The 19,588-nt window shown below is 42.2% G+C and overlaps 2 protein-coding genes across 2 annotated transcripts; one reads left to right on the top strand and one right to left on the bottom strand.

The window, feature by feature from the left end:
• Positions 1–700: 700 nt before the first annotated feature.
• On the bottom strand, positions 701–8,572 carry gclm (glutamate-cysteine ligase, modifier subunit). Its single transcript, XM_026159854.2, has 7 exons — positions 8,199–8,572; positions 4,362–4,424; positions 3,436–3,520; positions 3,037–3,093; positions 2,753–2,955; positions 2,495–2,609; positions 701–2,004 (listed from the first exon to the last, which is right to left on the bottom strand). The coding sequence occupies exons 1-7, from the start codon at positions 8,337–8,339 to the stop codon at positions 1,835–1,837; spliced, it is 834 nt and encodes a 277-aa protein (XP_026015639.1). The 5' UTR covers positions 8,340–8,572; the 3' UTR covers positions 701–1,834.
• Positions 8,573–13,894: 5,322 nt separating this feature from the next.
• Positions 13,895–16,965, top strand: LOC113016853 (C-C motif chemokine 20-like). The gene is made up of 5 exons (XM_026160009.2): positions 13,895–14,051; positions 14,434–14,547; positions 16,014–16,125; positions 16,304–16,394; positions 16,482–16,965. Exons 2-4 carry the CDS (start codon positions 14,484–14,486, stop codon positions 16,392–16,394), a joined length of 267 nt encoding a protein of 88 aa, XP_026015794.2. The 5' UTR covers positions 13,895–14,051; positions 14,434–14,483; the 3' UTR covers positions 16,482–16,965.
• The last annotated feature ends 2,623 nt before the right edge of the window (positions 16,966–19,588 follow it).

Raw genomic sequence — 19,588 nt, 5'->3', positions numbered from 1 at the left:
AAGACTCAAATCCAGCCAGCTGGACAAATTCTTAATAATTCTTATAAATAAATAACATATTGCTTCATATTTTCTGTGAATTAGTGAAACTTTGTTTTATACTTACAGCAGTCAGGCAAATAAGCTGCCAAAGTTTTTCTGCAATTTTACACCGATATTTCTTGCTTGTTTCTTTCTTTACTACAGCAGCTGAAATTCTTATGTTTAGACATTTCAGCTAAATGTTTAGCTAAACTTCTCACTGACGCAAAGGCTAATTTAACCACTTTAGATCCCTCTATTAAGTCTTGTATCAGCAAAGGAGGTCTAGCTGCATAGGACTTAGGAAAGTATACACTTGGTACACCTTGCTAGTGGCTTAGACCCCATTTAGCCTTCAGAGATGCTGGCTGCACATCCATGATGCTGATCTCCTGTTCCCACAAAGGGGCTCTGTTGTATTGGACCATGGAGATCATTTCAGTTCACTGATTATCACATAGAAGAAAGCAGCTTGAAGTTGAGTTTTGTGACATCAGAGGGTGGGTGGACCGAGGCCATAAAGGGATGTACGCGGTCAGCAACAACGCAGGCAGGCTGTGGTGTTTAAACCATGCTAACTGAATCATAAACTTGCTGGCGTAACATTACAAAAAGCCTGTTTTTTAATCGAATCAATTCAAATGAAGACTGACCCCAAATACTCTGCAGGAGGAAATTATTCACCAGTGTTAATTATTTTATTTCATTAACATTTACACAAGCCCAATCTTTTTAAACCCCTCACCCCACCGTCGATTCCAGGTCTTCATTTTATCAACACCCAATTCATGATATACTTACAGGAGACACTTAATGTTAAACATGTTTTACAGTACGAGTAAATTCCGAGGAGCTCCTGGACCCTGTCTGCGATTCACAAATACAAACGTATTCCTCAAAAGTTTTTTCACATCTCCTCGGCACGGAGATTCCAGTGCTTTTAAACGACACATTTAAAAGTCATTTACTTTTAAAATACTCTCCCTCTGATTAATCTCATGAGCAAGATTGGGAGGTGAGGGTAAAATTTTTGATGTCATCTTAAAAAAAAAGTACATGGTTAAAAAAAAAGAAATGAAAAAAAAAAGAGCATAACAGAACAGAGTTATATGAGCTCACATGTCTGTCTGCTTTACAGGTTAAAGTCTAATTCAGACTCCCATCATACCACCACCCGAGTACCCAACCGTCACACGCATGTTAACGGTTTTATAACCGAAGGAATGTAAATATTATATAGCATGAAAAATCCCGCTCCCCACAAGTTATAATTTCCCTCTTTCCACATACGCTTCTCTTGCTTTAGCACTTATTTCACTCAGACTGGTATTTAAAGCATGATTCACACAGACGCGGGGAAGACAAAGCAGGGTTGATAACAGGAGGAGCAGATGCGAGGCACTTCATATCAGAGTATGGTTGAGAGACCTTCGTCATGGAGGTTTAACGAGCAGCACCTTTAAAGCGGCCTCTGGTGCGCTGATTTACACCAGATCTGTTACCTTACTAGTCACGGTGAGTCACCATGTGTTAATCTCAATTTATCAGTCTTTTCTCTCAAAGCTGACAGTGGAGTTGATCTTTGCACGTTCATGTCCGACTTTAAATCTCATGGAGACAGTGGTAAAGAACACCCGCGTGTCTTTAACCGAATGAATCACAGATGAGGAAGATGCAACCCGTCCGTACAGTTAAACAATGACTTCATGATTCATAATGATTGGCAGCACCCATTATTCAGAGCTGTAACTTTGCATGTGTGTGAATAAAAACGGAGGAAAATGGCTTCATCCCGCTCTCTCTAGTTTGGGTGCTAGGTGCTTGTCTTCTTTGCACTGACGAGGTAGCCCTTAGACTTGATGATGCCCCTGCTCTTGACAATAACGTTGTAGCGCAGGACCCACTCCAGCCTCCAGTCACCGATGTTCAGGTCCTGCGCTCCCGCCCGCACCGCCTCCTGAAACGTGTCTGCAGATATCAGCTCTGGAAAAAAAGAAATCAGTGCAAAGAAGGAGCAGTTTAAAACTCAATAAATAAATAACAGTCACAGTTTACTGTAAACTACAGAATGCAACTTATACTACACAAAGTGGGAAGTCACAAGCATCCCACTAAAGCCACTGAGCAGCCCAAGGACAAAGGACATGGAGAGGAGACAGCAAAGCAGGGAGACAGAGCAGGGGGAAGACATGCAATAAATGGCCTGAGACTGGGTTAAACAGCCAGGCCTCTGATTACCGGGTCACCTTATCAACCCTGCAGGTATACCTGCATCCCTGGTATGCGTTTTTAATCTTACAGGAATGATTTAGCTGCTCAGAAAATTTTCAGTGTTCTATTTTGTTTGAATATTTGAATTAGGACAAAACTTGAATTGGAATAAATGTTGCATTTATAGAAACATTAGCTGCATTCCAGTTTTACTTAGTAACAATTTAAAAACAACTATATGTCCAGCCGTCAACATCTTTACCTTTGGGATCATTGTGCGTCAGCAGCTGGATATCAAACTCCTTAGCAAACGCTGTCAGGTCTGGAGGCATCACGCAGCAGGAGGCCAGGTTGACCTGGTTACTGCTGGGCTTTATCTGCTCCGAGAAAAGGAAGGTGATGAGGGAATCGTAGCAGATAACAGATCGTTGTTCTCATGTGCTATCCTAATCAGAAGTCAGCATCACTTTTGACTGGCGATGACAGATTAAAGCTCGCATATACAAAGCTTCCCACTGACCTGAGCCCACTTATAGAGCTGTTCCAGCAGATCTTTGTCCAGGTCAGAGGTGCCAATAGCGGCGATCTGCTTGCTTCTAACCAGAGCCTCCAGCTCCTCCCAGGCTGGCTGAAGGTGGGCCAAACTTTGGCTGTCGCCGTCTGAGGGCCCGGGTGGAGCAATGATAACAGAGTCAAGCTGGGACACTGCCAGCGTCTGGCAGGCTACGGATAACAGACAAATAAGGCTGTAGGTTTTAAGAAGCTTTTTGTTTTTTACTTTTGTTGAAGAAATTTAAAGCTCACCCATCTCCACTGCGTCTTTGATGGAAGACTGACCAGACTCATGCAGGAACAGCTTGACTGTGAAAACAACAAAGCATGAATAGCTGGTTCCTCTGCTGACTGCCACTTCTATCACTACCAACTCTATTCTGCAGTCAGCCAGATATTAGGTGGAGATGCTCTGAATTAATCCATTAGTTATCTGAATCAGGAATTTAATTTGGATATTATCTGATCGACAGGAGGACGTGTTGATTAAAAAAAAAAAAAAAAAAAGGTGTGGTGACATCAAAGTTCATGTCGACTAAAACGTCAACCATGACCCTTGGCTTAAATCGCCAAGCTGGGTGATGAGGTACCTACAGGTCAGCGAGTAACTGGCTGATCCAGCTCTCTGCTGGGACAGCAACCAACACTGACCTGAAACCTTCAACTCCTCTCTCTCTTCAGGTGTGATTGCGTCTGTTGCCTCTGGTATGGAGAACTCCAGTGTGTCAGTCAAGTCCTGCATTAGACAGTAAAGAAAAGCGGTCTGATCACCGCCCTCATCCGACATGAGAAATGTGGCACGGCCAGTCTCACCTGGTTTTTACTATATGTGTATGTTGTACATATGTACAAATATACCATTCAGGCCATAAATATGACAGAGGGACAGGTGACACTGGTGAGGAGCTTTCTCACGTGCTGAACCGTGAACTTGAAAGATTTTATTGGTGGCCATAAGCGAGAAGAGACTTGCATTTGGATATATTTAAGGCCTCTTACTTCAGCTCTTTCAAACCTCCCACTGAGTCCGGTGGGCCTCGTGATATAAGCCGAGGCAGATTAGCTGATCCAAGCAAAAAAATACCCACAGTGGGAGTGAGTTCAGCAGGAGAGCTGGTTGACTACAACAGTTCCTAAAGCCTCCTTTATTTCATTTCAGTATTTTGAGACCATGATAAAAGGGTAAAAACACTGCATCCAATGCCCTCCAATTTATTTTAAAGTTAATGGGGAAAAAACTCCTCCATAAAAGGTTACGTCCCACCCCCCCCAGTCCCTTAAGCTAACAGACAGATGCACATTTGGTATGGCGCCTTTGGCAGGCAGCACTGCATGAACATTCACCATGACAGCCTAGAGCCTAGAGAATTTCTTTGATGTCCATCTACATCTATTGCGTTATTTTACTTTCCCAAGCACTGGACTCCATCTGACTGACAGTGAGACATTCACCTACTGCAGGTCTGACTATCGCAGCTGTGTATTACCCAAAGGCACAAACTCTCTGACAAACTGGTTTATATATTGGAGTTAATTACTACGGCTGAAACATTAGAAAGCTGAAATAGTTTTCCCACCTTGGATGACAGCTTTGTTGTGGAAATCCATTCGCTCAGCGAGGCTTGAATGCAGTCTCGAAGCTGAAACATCAAAACGGACTTACGGTTAGGCCAACGACCATGAGACATGCAGACAGCTGGAGCTCATCAGCAGACTCCCAAACAGCTGGAATATGCTGCTCCGAAAACATGACAAGTAATGACATCAGCTGGACCGAGTTTAAAGGTATCCAATATCGGTCCAGTTTAAGGTGAACTGAATGCTTTGTTTATATAAAGAAAAGTCAACCTATTAACCTATGAACACAAAGATATTTGTGACATTTGCTGCATCAGTTGTTTTGAATTGAACGAGTGAGACAGGTTCATTAGTGTTGTGAGACTTTGAAAGACAAACTGTGACTGGTTTAACACTAGGAAGGCCCAGGCTTCTACCTTTCTACCTTTAAAACCCGCCACCAGCCAAATGGCTGGTAGGCTTTTAGCTAAGCTTTAGCTTCAGCCAAGTGGAAGCTAAATTGGCTAGTCATTCATATGTATATTAGGTTGTTACCTGGGAATTCTGGAGGGAGGGGAGTGGGGGTGTGTGATTGAGGGCGTGGGGGAGCTGCTAAAAGCTGTGCACAGTCACCAACTTGGAGTGTTTCAGTTTGCCGTCTTAGGGAGGACATTTTTACAAATAATAATAAAAAGTGAGAGTACATTCCAACATTTTCAGCAATCACTCACAATCCTGGCACTGCCATGGTATCTGTAGTCTGCATTTACCTTGGCTTGGCTTCCTGATCAATTGTCCACTACCAAAAGGAAGCCAAGCCCTGTGATCACACCCTGTTTTGTTGTAAAGGATGACAGGGCTTGATCAGTCGTCCATTGTGGCATCGTCCATTGTGGCATCAATGTGATCACACCTTGTTTTGTTGTAAAGGGTGACAGGGCTTGATCAGTCGTCCATTGTGGCATCAATGTGATCACACCCTTTTCCCATCAAGTTTTGGGTGGCCTGCGACCTAAAATCCAAGTACATTTGCAATGTCTTCCCATATCTTGGCAAGGACCCCAATCGTCCCACTGGGGAGAGACTTTCTGAAAATGTAGTAATGAGGCTGATGGAACCATTCCTAGACAAGGGCAGAAATGTTACCATGGACAATTTCTTCACATCGCTTTCACTTGCGCAAAAACTTCTTGGACGGAAAACCACCATCCTCAGCACAGTCAACAAGATTCGCAGGGAAATTCCTCAATCCACTAGACAGACAGATCGCAGTGAATTCACCACTCAGGTATGTTGCAGGTCTTTTGTGGTTCTATGTTTATGTGTTTCATTGTGTGTAAAAGGGCTATGGAAATAACAATTTATCTTATTTCTTAGGTGTTTTCAACCTCTGCTGCCACGTTGACGGCGTATGCGGCCAAACGGAAGAAGACAGTCTATATTCTTAGCAGCATGCACAGCGTGGTTCAGACTGATAACACTACCAAAAGGAAGCCAAACACGGTCACCCTTTACAACAAAACAAAGTGTGGCGTGGATGTGATGGACCAGATGGTTCGGGAGTACACTGTCCGCAAAGGAACACGGCGCTGGCCAGTTGCCGTGTTTTATAACATGATTGACATGGCAGCACTGAATGCACATGTGCTGTATCAAGCATGCACCGGGACGAAGGAAAGACGGGTGGACTTCCTGGTGGAGCTTGCAAGAGAGTTGGCTCACTCTCATGTAGCTGCGAAGAAGGCAAGAAAAGAACAGTTGCTTCGGACACAACCCTCCACACCGAGCCCTGGAAAAAGAGCCATGTGTCAGGTCAAACACAATTGCAAGAACAATCATGCCACTGTGCGATGTGTTCACTGCAACAGATACACATGTGGTAAATGCAGACTACAGATACCACGGCAGTGCCAGGATTGTGAGTGATTGCTGAAAATGTTGGAATGTACTCACTCACTTTTTATTATTATTTGTAAAAATGTGTACAAATGGTTGGTTTTTTGTACCGTTTTTATCAATAAATCTCAGCAACAAAGGACATACACCCATGTGTGTTGATTTCTCCCTAAGATGGCAAACTGAAACACTCCAAGTTGGTGACTTTTGGAGATTTATTTCCCTGGATGATTGAGAATGCATCAAACTGAAACACTCCAAGTTGGTGACTGTGCACAGCTTTTAGCAGCTCCCCCACCCCCTCAATCACACACCCCCACTCCCCTCCCTCCAGAATTCCCAGGTAACAACCCAATTTACATATGAATGACTAGCCAATTTAGCTTCCACTTGGCTGAAGCTAAAGCCTAGCTAAAAGCCATTTGGCAACTCTCCGGGTTTTATAGGTAGAAAAGCCAAATGGCTGGGCTCTGGGCCTTCCTAGTGTTAACAGGATTTGTAGCTGCTGAAAAATGTCTTTAATAACCTTAGCTTTGACACCTCGCTCATATCAGTCAGATATCACAAATGGCAAAAGGCTCACAACTTATTTAAGGTGGTCACATGATTGCAAAGTTGGCCACACATGAACACACATGTAGTAATTTGTCCTACAGAAGTAAATTACATAACTGAACACTGCCCATAGTTTGTGCAAGGCAAGGGCTGCAAAAGACTGTGTCGAAAAAATTACTTCCTAAAGCTCGATTTTGCTTCCTATAGCATTTTGTGAGAAGTTAGCCACATGTGTCGTGTTCCAAAACAGATTTTCAGTAATGACCTTAAAAGCCTACCCTGTGATAACTCATTTTTTCCCCTGTTGTGGCAGTAAAAGTTGTCTTTGATTGCAGATCTTATATAGAGAGAGCCACCAAACCACCTTAAACACAATTCTGACTACAGAAGACAAACGCAGGATCACACTTCATGAAGAAACACACATACAGGACGGAGAAAGTCTTATTACACTATTCAACATGCACTGCTCTGCACACCATTTGCAAAAAAACAACAACAACAACAACCTGTCCACTATGCTATGGCTGATAAAAAAAAGACTACAAGTGCCACTTTAGGGTAAGTTACACCCAAAATGTAGCCAAGAAAACTGCAAGCCATGTCTTTATTTTTGAGGATTTAATGAATGAATGCTGTGCTGAATCAGGAACAAGTCGAAACCAAACCCTCCCAGCAGTCCTGCCTTTATATAACACTGTAAACAATTCAGTTCACCAACTATTCAACTTTCAACTACTAAATCAAAATGCTGACAAAGGATTTTATTAAACGAAATGTTTAAACAGTTACAGCTTCAACAAAAGTGAAGATTAGTAGTTTATGTTTAGACAGTTATGTAACTATTAGGCTCTGGAGCTCTGACATGTTCTGTTCATTGTTTAGCCGTGAATGACTCATAAACCAATCAACCGCTGTATCAATATGTTTATTACTGACACATGAGCATTTTATGAGAGTAGAGCACACTGTAAGTGCTGGTTTTGTTGTCACATTTCAGGCTGTCAGTTAATCATATCACCTGCGGGTAATACACCTGTTTGAAGCTCTCGGGTCTGTATTTACAGTGGTTTTCACAGCCTCGTGTCTGTAAACTTTTACCTTAGGCCGGATCGTAAAGTTGGTTACACTACGAACCTTTAACACACTAGTAAAATTAAAGTGAAACTGATGAGCTACACCACTTTAGCCCACATATGCGTCTAAATATGGACGGATGGGATATGAAATGCATATTTTCGAATGTATTTCAGTCATATTTCTCTTCATATAAGCTCTATGTGTAACCTTACCCAGGCCTATCAGTTACCACTCGTCGGTATCAATATCAGGTTGAATAATTAGCTAGGCGCTAAGCTAACGGGCTACATGCCACTGCCGTTTCCAACCGTCTTGTTATGTTTTACCTCCTCGCTGGGAGAGCCCGGACACTTCTTTTTCAGGCGACTTCGGTTGACCAGATTCCCGGTGTGGAGCCTGAAGGTCTTCGCGTGACTCAGCAGCATCTTCGCCTCAGTGTTGGTGTTGGTAGTGTTTTGAGAATCCATGTGCTCTCGGACGCTAGGCTAACAAGCTGCTAAACTGTTTAGTTGGCTGCGGTGAAATGTGACATCAGTAGTGTTGTCACTCCGTCACTGACTGCTGGACAAGCACACTGCAACACAGACCCCCACCGGCACTGTCAAAATGATGTGGTCAGGATGACTTGCACTCCGCGCTGACTAGCTGGTTTGGTTGTTACTCGTAAGCCGGTGTGTCACGCCCACATAGCGGCGGCGGTGGAATGAGAGAGCTGGTCCGGATAACAACATGGAGTGACATCCAGCGCACCGCACTGGATTCATGGAGCGGATTCTTGCACCGAACAAGTCCCACCACTGGATGGCGGTGTCTAAACATTACTAACAAGGCATTTACTCATTTGCCTTCAGTGCCCGGCTTAATTCTTTGTGGCGTGAATTCAGCAAGGTCCTGAAAATAGTTCTAAGACATTCTGGTGCATATTCACATGATAACATCACACAGTTGCTGCAGATTTGTTGGCTGAACATCCACAGTGAAAATCTCCTGTTCCACCAAATCCCAAACGTGCTCTATTGGATTGAGATGTAATGACTGTGGAGTTCATGTGAGTCATTGCCATGTTAAAGAAACCAGTTTGAGGTGACCTAAACTTTGTAACATGGACTGTTATCATTCTGGAGGCAGCCATCAGATGATGGGTTCACTGCAGTCATGAAGGGATGGACATTCTCAGCAACAACACTCAGGTAGGCTGTGGTGTATAAACAATGCACCAACAAAAGAGTGCCAATATGCACAGGTGAGCCTGTGCAAACTGTAGCCTCAGTTTCTTGTTCTTAGGTGACAGTGGTGGAACCTGTTGTGATCTTCTGCTCATGTTGCCTATCTGCTTCCAGGTTTGACATGCCGTGCATTCAGAGATGCTCTTCTGCATACCTTCGTTTTAATGAGTGGTTATCTGAGTTGCTTTCCCATCAGCCCAAAGCGGTCTAGTCATTCTCCTTTGACCTCTTGCATCAAGAAAGCATCTTCCCCCAGAGAACTTTACTTGATATTTTCTATTTTGGGGATCATTCTCTGTAAAACCCTAGAGATGGTTGTGTGGAAAAATCCCATTAGTTTAATAAATACTCATAAAACAACGATGCCAAAGTCACTTAAATCATCTTGGTTCCCAATTCTCATGCTCAGTTTAGCAGGTCATCTCATCAACATTCTTAAATGTACTGGTTTGCTGTCATCTGATTGACTGATTATATATGTGCATTAAAGAGATGTACCTAATTAACTGACACTATGTGTATAATGTCGCTAATGCTTTATTTAAACTTGCATGCATTTAATTCCAATTTATTTTCTAATACTTTTGACTTTTTATAGGTAACAGCTTTAGTTAATAGTTTCTATGATTTTGTATTTTCTAATTAGTTTTTAATTAAGTTTAGTTTAGATTTGTTGTTTTCACTTGTTTTTTGTTTTATTTATCCTTTATTTAACCAGGAAACTATGATTCTTTAAAGATTTAAAAGTCTCTTTCTCAAGAACGCCCTGACCAAGAAAGACAGAAGTACAGCCAACAGAGTTGCACAACCTAGAACATACAGACCCACACACACACAGGCAACAAAAAAATATGCAAAGTAACAACACTAAAATACAGCCGATAAGCAAATACAACACAAAAACAACCAAAGTTTGTGAACCTCAGTGGCTATGAACTCTGAAACATCAATAAACATCATCGCATTGGGCCAAAGAAATAAGTGAATCACGTTCAGACAAAACCTCTACAGTCAAATCATTCACAATCACCTTGAATTCATTTAGTGAGATCAGTCCCTTAAGTGTTTTGTTAACTTTGGAGCTGTTTCCAGAGGGAAACAGTTGCAATTGCATTCGAATTCTCCTAATGCTTTTTCTAAATTCATTGTGAATCTTTGGAACAGACAGAAGGTATAGGTCTGGGGACCTAAGACAATAACTTCCCACATTTTTCTGTAATTAGGATGCGATCTAGCAAGAATAGCTTTATAAATAAGAACACAGCAGTGGTTGAGAGAGTCTATGAAATGACAAAGCAAACCATCGACCTAAGCATACAACATACAGTGGTGCGTCAGAGTTTTAAGGTTTGTAATAAATCTCCGTGCTCCATGATAGACAGAATGTAAACATTCTGAAGATGCATGCAAATACACGTAAATAACATGACCATAATCCAGGACTGACACAACGGTGGAAGCAACGGTCTGGTTCTTGCCTCAAAAGACTGTTCGTGCATCAACTATAGTGAAGCACGAACAGTTCAGCGGCTCGGTTTTGTCAGCATTTGAAGCAAATATTAAATCACCCAGGCTTTGTTTCCAGCTAGCAGTTTTCTCATTTTGTGTTTATTTTTCTTTAGCTTAACTGTCAGTCTGTTTAGCATGTTTTAATATAAAGGGTTTTTGTCAGGGAAGAGTTCTCAAGAGTGCAGAAATAGGTGTTACACAACACTTTGTGAAAACAGTCAACTTACTGTCATGTAGACAGTTCAAGCCTCAGTAAACATTTGCCTCAACAAGCAGTTTGTGCTGTCACTTTTAACCGAACTGCCAAAGACTGTTTTCATTTTGGTAGCTTTGAAAGTACACTTTATCTCTTCAGTTATTTTTTTTCACAAGTCTTTTTTCCCCCAGTTAACGAAAGTAACAACTATAATAACATTGTTCCCAATTGGCTGTATCATTTCTTGTACTTCTTGGCACGGGAGAGCATTATTACACAAGAAGGTTGTCCTGTCTTTATCATACATGAAGATTGGCACTATATGAGTCTGAACTGCTTTTGCTTTGCGTGTTAAGATTTAAGTTAGAAACCGTATAAACAAAATGTAAAAACAAATTAGCTCCACTTTATTCGCTGCTGAATAACGTCCATGCATTTGTTCCATCTAGTCCAGACTCTTGTCATCGATTATCAGGTTGTTCTAAAAGCTTAGCTTAGTTATGCTGCTTTAGGTTCGGGCTGCTGGAGGGAATTCCCATGATGCACTGAGCATTTCTTCTCCTCTCAACTCTTTTCACCTGTGATACGTTTGTGCCAAATCTGCACATCGTTGCTTTCTGTATGCTTTCTCCTGTAGTTTGAATTATCCAATCCTCGATGAGGTTCTGCTGGACACCTCTTCCTGCTGAAATGCAGTTCTTCTTCCCCACACTTGAAAAGTGTGCTACATTTGCTACATTTGGCACATTTGGTAGGTTTCCTGTTAATACTTTTTTTTACTTCGGTCTTTTACTATGACAGCCAGCGATAAAATCCTAAGAATGGGAAATGCAATACTGTGAGACATGGTATAAATATGCAACAGTTAGAATAAAACTTAATTAAATAAGAATCTGCACCATAGTCCTACACTGTCAAACTCCTAAAATCCCAGCAATGAGAAGGGCCACTGTGCAGTTTGTGCTTTTAGTTATGATATTCTGTCACATTGCAGATCATTTATCTGCACTTTACTCAAGAAGTACTTTGAATGCAGCACCCAGAGTAAAAAAACGAAGTTCTGTAAATCCTCGCTTCTGCCCCCGTGTTTTCACTCCGAGGCTGTTTTTCGTGGCATGGTTTGTTCTGGTAAGCCTTTTCTTCGTTACAGACATGCCGACATGTCACAGAAGGAAAAGCCTAAGGCTAAAAAATAACATTGAGTTCCACTTTGGCCCTTGACATTCGTAGTCCTTGAAAAGAACACAGCAATTTTTAGAAATGTGAGTGTTGGCCTCTCGAGTAAAGTACAAGCATTTACTTTACTGTGATATACAGGAAATTAGAAAGTGTGTGTTTGCTTATTTTTAAGAAGTCAAGAGAAAGCCCTGTTTCCTGTTGGAAATGACACAGCCCTCAAGCACAAAGCGAGGTCAATGAAGCTAAATCCTTTTTCCAGTTTTGGTGTAGAAGTCTGGCCAGAGTGTAGACACTAATATCATCTAACTCTGACTGCGAGCCAAGCGTTTTCAGACCTTTTTAACCTGGTATCCACGCCTGACCTCATAAATGTTCTTGATGAAAGCCAGGAAATTCCCATGAACAGGGTTCCAGGGCCCACGAAACGCGAGGGCTTTTATAGCTGCATATTTGGAGGTGACTGATTCACAATCAGATATTTGCTGAATACAGATATATGGTATCTAAGAAAGCAGCCCCCGGGTTTCTCCCACTGTCCAAAGGCATGTTTGTTAGGTTTAGGTTAGGTGTGAATAACTGTCTGGCTCTCTGGACTGAGGACCTGTCCAGGCTTCAGCGCCCCTGCAATCCTGACTTGGATATGCAGCTAAGAAAGTGGATAGACTCAGAAGTAAAATTTATAAAGTAGCCACATGTTGCAGCCACAGACCTGCAGGACGTTCGCCATCTGATAGATGCATATTGAGAATCTTGTTTGTATCAGCGTGTTTCAGAGGATGCAAGAGGGACTCATTCTTCAACAGTGTGTACTAAAAAATGGACAGTGTGTTCGTATCTTCTTTGTTTGTGCTGGGAACTCCCATGTTTTAGCCACTCGGTGGTATTTACATGATTGCTTCTTGGCTCCAACACCAAGAGCACAAATATTTACCACTAGAATATTATCCCTGGCAGTGTGATCTAGGCCTTCCTGGAAAGTAATATAAAGATTGACAAAAAGCAGAAAAGTTCAATGTATCAAAGGGAACCTGCCATGCTCTTCGTCTTTTGTTTTGTTTTTGCATGTATATACTAGTTTAGTAGCGGATGCTTATGTTATACTTGGCCAAAGTTTCATATAATCAAGTCAACTTGTGTACAAGTAATCACTGTGAGCCTGGAGCTCCAGTTAGAAGGGTTTTCTGATCTTGGCTCTCTGTGTTGTTGTTTAGAATAGATTTCTGTAGTATGGTCATGTATGAAACAGTGAGAGCACAGGAGCCCCAACACCTGCTGTTCAAATCGTCTGTTTGCAAGGAGCAGCCAATCAGAAGTACGGTGGCTTAAAGGGACACAGGTGGTAAAATGGCTTTAGACAGAAAAGCCCAGCATGAGATAAAGGATCTGGACTGGATGGGTAAAATTTATGACAACTTCTCATGTAGCACCAAAAAGAATCTCTTCTCAGGAGTGGTATAAACAGTAAATGGTTGCAGCTGGTATTAGAAAACACACAGTAAACCAACTTTGGCCGCTGTCATACATCTGGAAAGCTTTAGTGCTGTGAGACTGGATCAGTGTTTGTGTGAAGAACTGTAAATCCCAAAGCCAAACCTCTCTCCTTGGTCTTGTTCTCTAAACATATAATTTTGAAGGCGATCATTTTCATGCAAGACCCCCTGCATGACTCCGTCCTAAACATGCGGTGCAGCCAGTGTGAGACTGAAATAGATAAACTCCAATTTTATCTTCATTTTTGTCAGGCACACCTTGTCTGCGAGGAAGTTTGGCGATTCGCGAGATGCATTATCATGAAAGGCATTGTTGTACATGGGGTGTGAGTCAGTTGCTTAACACCAACTGTCATTGGGTGGTACTGACATGTGTGTTGACGAGCGTGAGATTCCCTTTGCCCACTCCAAAACAAGTGGCATTCAGGGATGAAGTTGGAGCGCTGACAATTCTGAGTGGGTGTGGCACAAGATAATTTGGGGGAGGGCACAGCATGATGTGCAATATAAGAGTGCTGCTCTTATATGGACCAACATTTTTCCTTCTAGGACATCTTTTGAAAGACTGGATGTGATCAGGTACGTTTCTCTGAAGGCTGATAAAACAAGCAGCTTGTGCTGATCTTTCACAATCTGGATTTTATAGAAATGTTTTTATGTGTTCCACATGTATTGAGGTTAAGCCAGTCTGAGCGATAACAAAAGAGTAGGGGTTCTAGCTGTAACTCCCGCTTTTTTGCAAAACATCACTCAGAGTGCTTGAAGAGGAACAGCTGTCAGCAGCTGGAAGCCTGACAGGGGTCAAAGACACGACTGTATTCTTTCACAAGAGCTTGAGGGGAGGGATATGCTTTGGAAAACAATTGAATGTTTGCCCAACATTTTCAAAGCAGTGGGAGTGATAGAGTCTAGCTCCAACTTTCAGTTTGACTTTGCTCTTTGTCTCCTTGTGTTTGTGCAGTGAACAACACATCAAGAACAGCAGCAACAGCAGGAAGAACAACGGCAGCCATGAAGTTTCACGCTCTTATCTTGATTTTGCTCTTCGCCTGCATGTACCTGAGTCTCGCACAAGGTAAGTGCAACAAAAATGGTCTGGTTTCACGTCACAAACTGCAACATTTTCGTTTAAATTTGGAATGTTTACAGAATGCACCGAAACGCAACCATGCAGATTTTTACAGTAGCTGATAAGCACTATCTGTGATAAGTGGATCAGTAAAAATATGCACCCATAGTTGGTTTGAAGTGAGCATTACTATGTGCTGTCTTGTTTTAATCATTTCCCCATGCCACATTTCTTTAAAACGTTTTAGTGAACGAGATAAATGCTTCCGCTCTGAGCCCTTTATCACAACGCTTTAAGCGCAATCTGTCATCTTGACTTCATGTGGCGACTTTGCTTCAGATTTAAGCAGCAACAGAATAAGTAAAGTTAAAGATAAAACAAATTCATAAAATAATGGATGTTTATGTCTAAGAAACTGTCGTTTTTGGACGCAGCTGTAACATTAGAGGAATACAGACATTAAATAATCAATACTTTTGATCCATTTATATGTGTAGATCTTTTTAGTAGTTGTGTACTGTAAGAATCTAAAAGGATCCTAATACTTTTTTAGCCAAAATATAAAAGCAGTCATTGAATTTCCAGTATTTTTAGACTTTAGCGCAGCTCTGTTTTTCATGTAAGACCACCGCTGTCAGGTTTTAGGGCATTTGCAGTCTTTTCTCAACCAATTTTCAATGCTGTGTTTTTTCTGAAATCACTGAATGCCCGTTTTTCCCCCTTGATGGGTTCTTGGACCCCAATTTGCCACTGCATTTAACAAATCCTGGAAGGACTCCTCGTCTTAACAAAAGCTGGCGTTTTCTTTCTTTTTTTTCTTAGTGCATGCTGTGAAATCAGTTGCAGCCTCTGCCAAATATGACAGTTCGTTTTACATCAAAAAAGTAGCTTTACTGAAATGTAATAAAAATTAAATATATATAAATTACAGTATAAGCATTTTGGCTTGGCGTTTACACAAGGCTGCTTCATCCAGCGGAAAATACATTCAGCGATGGTAAAGATAAGGTGATAAGACCGTGAAAGGCAGTTAGATGGCATGCGCTCGCTGATGCCAAAAACTCTGTTTCTGTTCCCGAAATAGATCTGTGCTACTTTTATTGGGCAACATGGAAATTCTCCCGGACACTGCTGGCCGAGGTCCAGATCTGTTAAAATCCTCAAAAGGCCCAGTTATATAAATTCTTTATCGTGGATGTATGGATTCTTAGACATTATATTTTCCTTTTTTGTTCTAGTAAATAGTCCAAAAAAATAACACAGGACTAAATCGGGACCAAAAAGAGAAAGTTACGTTTGTTTTCATAGGCTTTGGGCAACGAAACACACACACACACACACACACACACACACACACACACACACACACACACACACACACACACACACACACACACACAGTGATTGCTCAACTTCCCCAAGAGCGACATTTTCAAGTGCGATAGTTTATAAATCTCTAACTTACTTTACAGGCTCGTACGGGAACTGCTGCCTCGGCTACGTCAAAGAAATCAGAAAGAAGGCAAACATCATCCGTTACACCAAGCAGGAATCAGATGGTGACTGCAACATCAAAGCAATTTTGTGAGTATCAATTTTTAAGTCCTTAACCTTTGACGCTTGCTGACCATTTGCTGTTCGCACATCGTTAAATTCCACCATAATAAATTAGCAAAAGTCCTGTTTACTGAGGAAGTGACTGATCCACATGTGTGTCCACGACTTGACATCTCTAAATAATGACGTCCATGTGTATGTTTAGGTTTACGATGAAGAGAAGGCCAAAACCTGTGTGCGCCAACCCAAATGACGAATGGGTCAAGAAGGAGATGGGGAGGCTAAATCCGCAATAGGTAAAAAGATACAAAACATACTCTCACAATGACATACACTCTCAGTGACAATGCACATTAATCATCATAAACCCTGTGTCTTTGTAGGCCACCAAAAGGAACAAAAACAGAAGGAGAGAGAGAACAGCGGTCTCTTCAGGCCTCTGTCAGGCATCGTATATCATCTTTAACGAGATGGATTGTGTTTCAGTAGATTAGGCATTTCCTGTTGCTGATGGTGAATGTAAATCATGTACACGGTTCTCTGATACAGAAACAAACTGTATTCTTAAAGTTATATCCAGTATAACGAAAAGTCTTTTATATGAACAGTCTATGATAGTGTTCCCTTCTCTGTGATGTGTAGCGCCTGCTAGGAATGAGCCACTCTTTGGCAGCTTTGAAATGTGAATAAATGTATTCTGTATGTGAGAAAAGAACGTGTGCAAAAAAACACTTTAAGACTAAGCTGAGTTTGTTTTGTTTTTATATATACGTATATATCTACGACAGAGTTCCTAATTTTTGTATCAGCACTCTAATTGTACTCTGTGTTTTTCTATTGCAAATAAAGTCCAAATGCAAACAAAAACTCTGGTTTCCATAAAAGTGAATAATTAATTAGAAATGCATCCAGCTGCTTTAAATCATTTTGCTTTGTTCTAGTGTTTTCCGGAAGATTCCAGTAAAAGGAGGCCAACTCGCCTTTGGTCCAGTAATCTCGAACATATTTTTTTACCCTCAGCTTCAGCTGATAATTGACTACATGAGCCATCTGTCAAAGCTATAAAAGAAGCTATTTGTTCTACTGTGCACTAAATCCAGTGTTCACTAGCTTGATGAGAACATCATTAAGATAAAAGTGAATGCGTTATCTCAACCGTTCAATCCAGATGGGATTAAAGCACAAACTTAACATACTTCACGTCTGTCTTAAAACAGCAGTACATGCTGCCAATGAAAAGCTCGAGTGTGTTTCCATTCTTAGTGAGATGTCCGTATTACTCACAGTCATCCCATGAGGATGTATTTAATTACCAGTCACAACTCAAGGAAACCTGCTGAAATTCACTTGGGAAAAATAGCGATAGTTTTTGGTTTTAACTACAAGTCCTTAAGTGAAAAACTCAAAACTAGACTTGATAAAAAGCGATTTAGTAAATACAAAACTATAAAAATCAAATGAAGCATAGCTTTTATATATGTATTAAACGTCAAATGTAATAGAAATAAAAGTATCAGAAAATGCAGAAAAGTGCATTATTATATATGATAGCAGGTCACCTTATTAGGTACAGCTCCTAATGCATATAATAATCATGTATTTAGGCATATAAATGTGGTCAGATGACCCAAAATTCAAACTGAGCATCAGAATGAGGAAGACTTAAGTGATTTTGAGTGTGGCATTGTTGTTGGTGCTGCTCATGCTGGTTTGAGTATTTCAGAAATTGCTAATGTGCTGGGATTTTCCCACACAACTGTGCGTGTGGTTTACGGAAAATGATCTGAACAAGAGAAAAATATCCAGCATGCAGCAGTTCTCCTGGGAAAAATGTCTTGCTGATACCAGAGGTCAGAGGAGAATGGTTAGACTGCTTCAAATGGAGAGAAAGGTAACAGCAACTTTTTCTTTTTCTTTTTTTTGCCTGTCCCGTTTGGCTCTTTTGCCATCAGAATTATTGTCTAAAGGCGAAGAAAGATGCCCAACGGATTTACTTTACCAAATGGACCATCCCAGCCTTGCGGTATTGGTCTATTTGATTCACCTTTTATTACTTATTTTATTTTCACTTGCTAAATATGGGACAGACTTGACTGGGGAAAAGAAAGGGGAGAAAGAAAGAGGGAATGAAAAACAGGGACGGGGATAAAGGGCAAAAAACAAAAAACAAACAAAATAAGCAGAAAGAAAATACATATATCAATCACCTGGATCACCTGTGGAGAAAGGAAAAAGAGAAAACAAGCAGAAGAAAAAAAAAGAGCAACATAATAAACAACATCACGATGATCTATGTGAATGTAACAGTAAATACTAAAAATTATTGTGCAGCACGTAAGATCGACAGCGCACAGTGTGCTTTGAGGTAGGAGCCAAAAAGGGTGTAGTTTGTGTGTGTGATCACCCGTGTGTACACCTGTGAGCATGAGCACGCTTGTATTTAAAAGGTTCCTTCATGTAATGATCTGTTAGAGGGTGTGGGGGGGGGCCACAGCCCCGTCCTCCGGGGCATGAAGCAGGTATGGAGGAGATCAAAACTCCAGACATCCAGAGGCCCCCAGAACACAAGAGACCAAGGAAGACCAACAGAGGAGCAGCCGCACCACTGTCCCAGAAAGAGCTGAGGAGAGCCCCAGATGAGGGGTCACTCAGCAGCCGCGGAGCAGAAGCCAGGGGGAGTTGCAGTGACGCGCCCGTGAGCTCTGCCGGCAGCCAGCTGTGCCTGAGTGACCGAGCCCCAGGCCAAGAGGCTGAGGGCACCCCACCCCTGAAGTGGCCCGAGCGAACCCCAGGCTCCAGGCTCCTACAAGCAGCCACCAAGGAGTGAGCCGGTGTGTACCTGGACCCCCACCCCCGGACACAAAGAACCACCAATGCACCGATGTCTGAGGGAGTCCGCCACTGGCAGGGGAAGTGGTGGTGGGAGATAGGCCTCCATACCTTGGAGGGCCTGAGATGTCCCCAGAGAGGTGGCGTCTGATACCCAACCTGACATATAGACACAGACATACAGGCACACACAGATACAAACATCCATTCCCACCCTCATGCTCTCATGTGCAATTACTCCACACTCAACCAACGTCGAGACAGACACAAAGAGACGCTGTACACACAATCACACTCCCCAAGCGTACTCTATACCCCAGGTCTAGGTACCCTTGCCCCTGGAGCGGGAAACTGCACCCAGACCCAGGTGGTGTTACCCTTTTCCCTGCGGTGGGGAGAAGCAGACCGCCCCGACTCGGCAGCAGCAGGGAGGCCCCACATTCCAGACCGCAGTCGGACGGCAAACTCCTCCTCCTAGCCCCCCACTCCAGCAGGCCACAGAGAACGGGGGTGAGAGAAGACTCCAAACCTCCCTCCGCCCGCTCATATGTAGTGTTGATGCATGTGTGTTCTAAGGTGCATTTAAAACCTAGGAGGGCATGGAGCTACCTGCCAGAGAGCAGCATGTAAGCGCATAGCCCCTCCTGATAGCCCTCAATGT

This window comes from Astatotilapia calliptera, chromosome 23 (assembly GCF_964374335.1).
Source record: "Astatotilapia calliptera chromosome 23, fAstCal68.1, whole genome shotgun sequence".
NCBI lineage: Eukaryota > Metazoa > Chordata > Actinopteri > Cichliformes > Cichlidae > Astatotilapia > Astatotilapia calliptera.
This window is presented reverse-complemented; position numbering and strand designations above follow the sequence as displayed.

Excerpts from the sequence above, each read along its gene's own strand:
- gclm (XM_026159854.2), bottom strand. The coding sequence starts at position 8,339 with ATGGATTCTCAAAACACTACCAACACCAACACTGAGGCGAAGATGCTG. Across the intron at positions 2,610-2,752 it reads AGCTCTATAAGTGGGCTCAG|ATAAAGCCCAGCAGTAACCA; the intron begins GTCAGTGGGAAG and ends TTCTCGGAGCAG. Across the intron at positions 2,005-2,494 it reads GACGCACAATGATCCCAAAG|AGCTGATATCTGCAGACACG; the intron begins GTAAAGATGTTG and ends CTTTTTTTCCAG.
- LOC113016853 (XM_026160009.2), top strand. The coding sequence starts at position 14,484 with ATGAAGTTTCACGCTCTTATCTTGATTTTGCTCTTCGCCTGCATGTAC. Across the intron at positions 14,548-16,013 it reads GTACCTGAGTCTCGCACAAG|GCTCGTACGGGAACTGCTGC; the intron begins GTAAGTGCAACA and ends CTTACTTTACAG. Across the intron at positions 16,126-16,303 it reads TGCAACATCAAAGCAATTTT|GTTTACGATGAAGAGAAGGC; the intron begins GTGAGTATCAAT and ends GTGTATGTTTAG.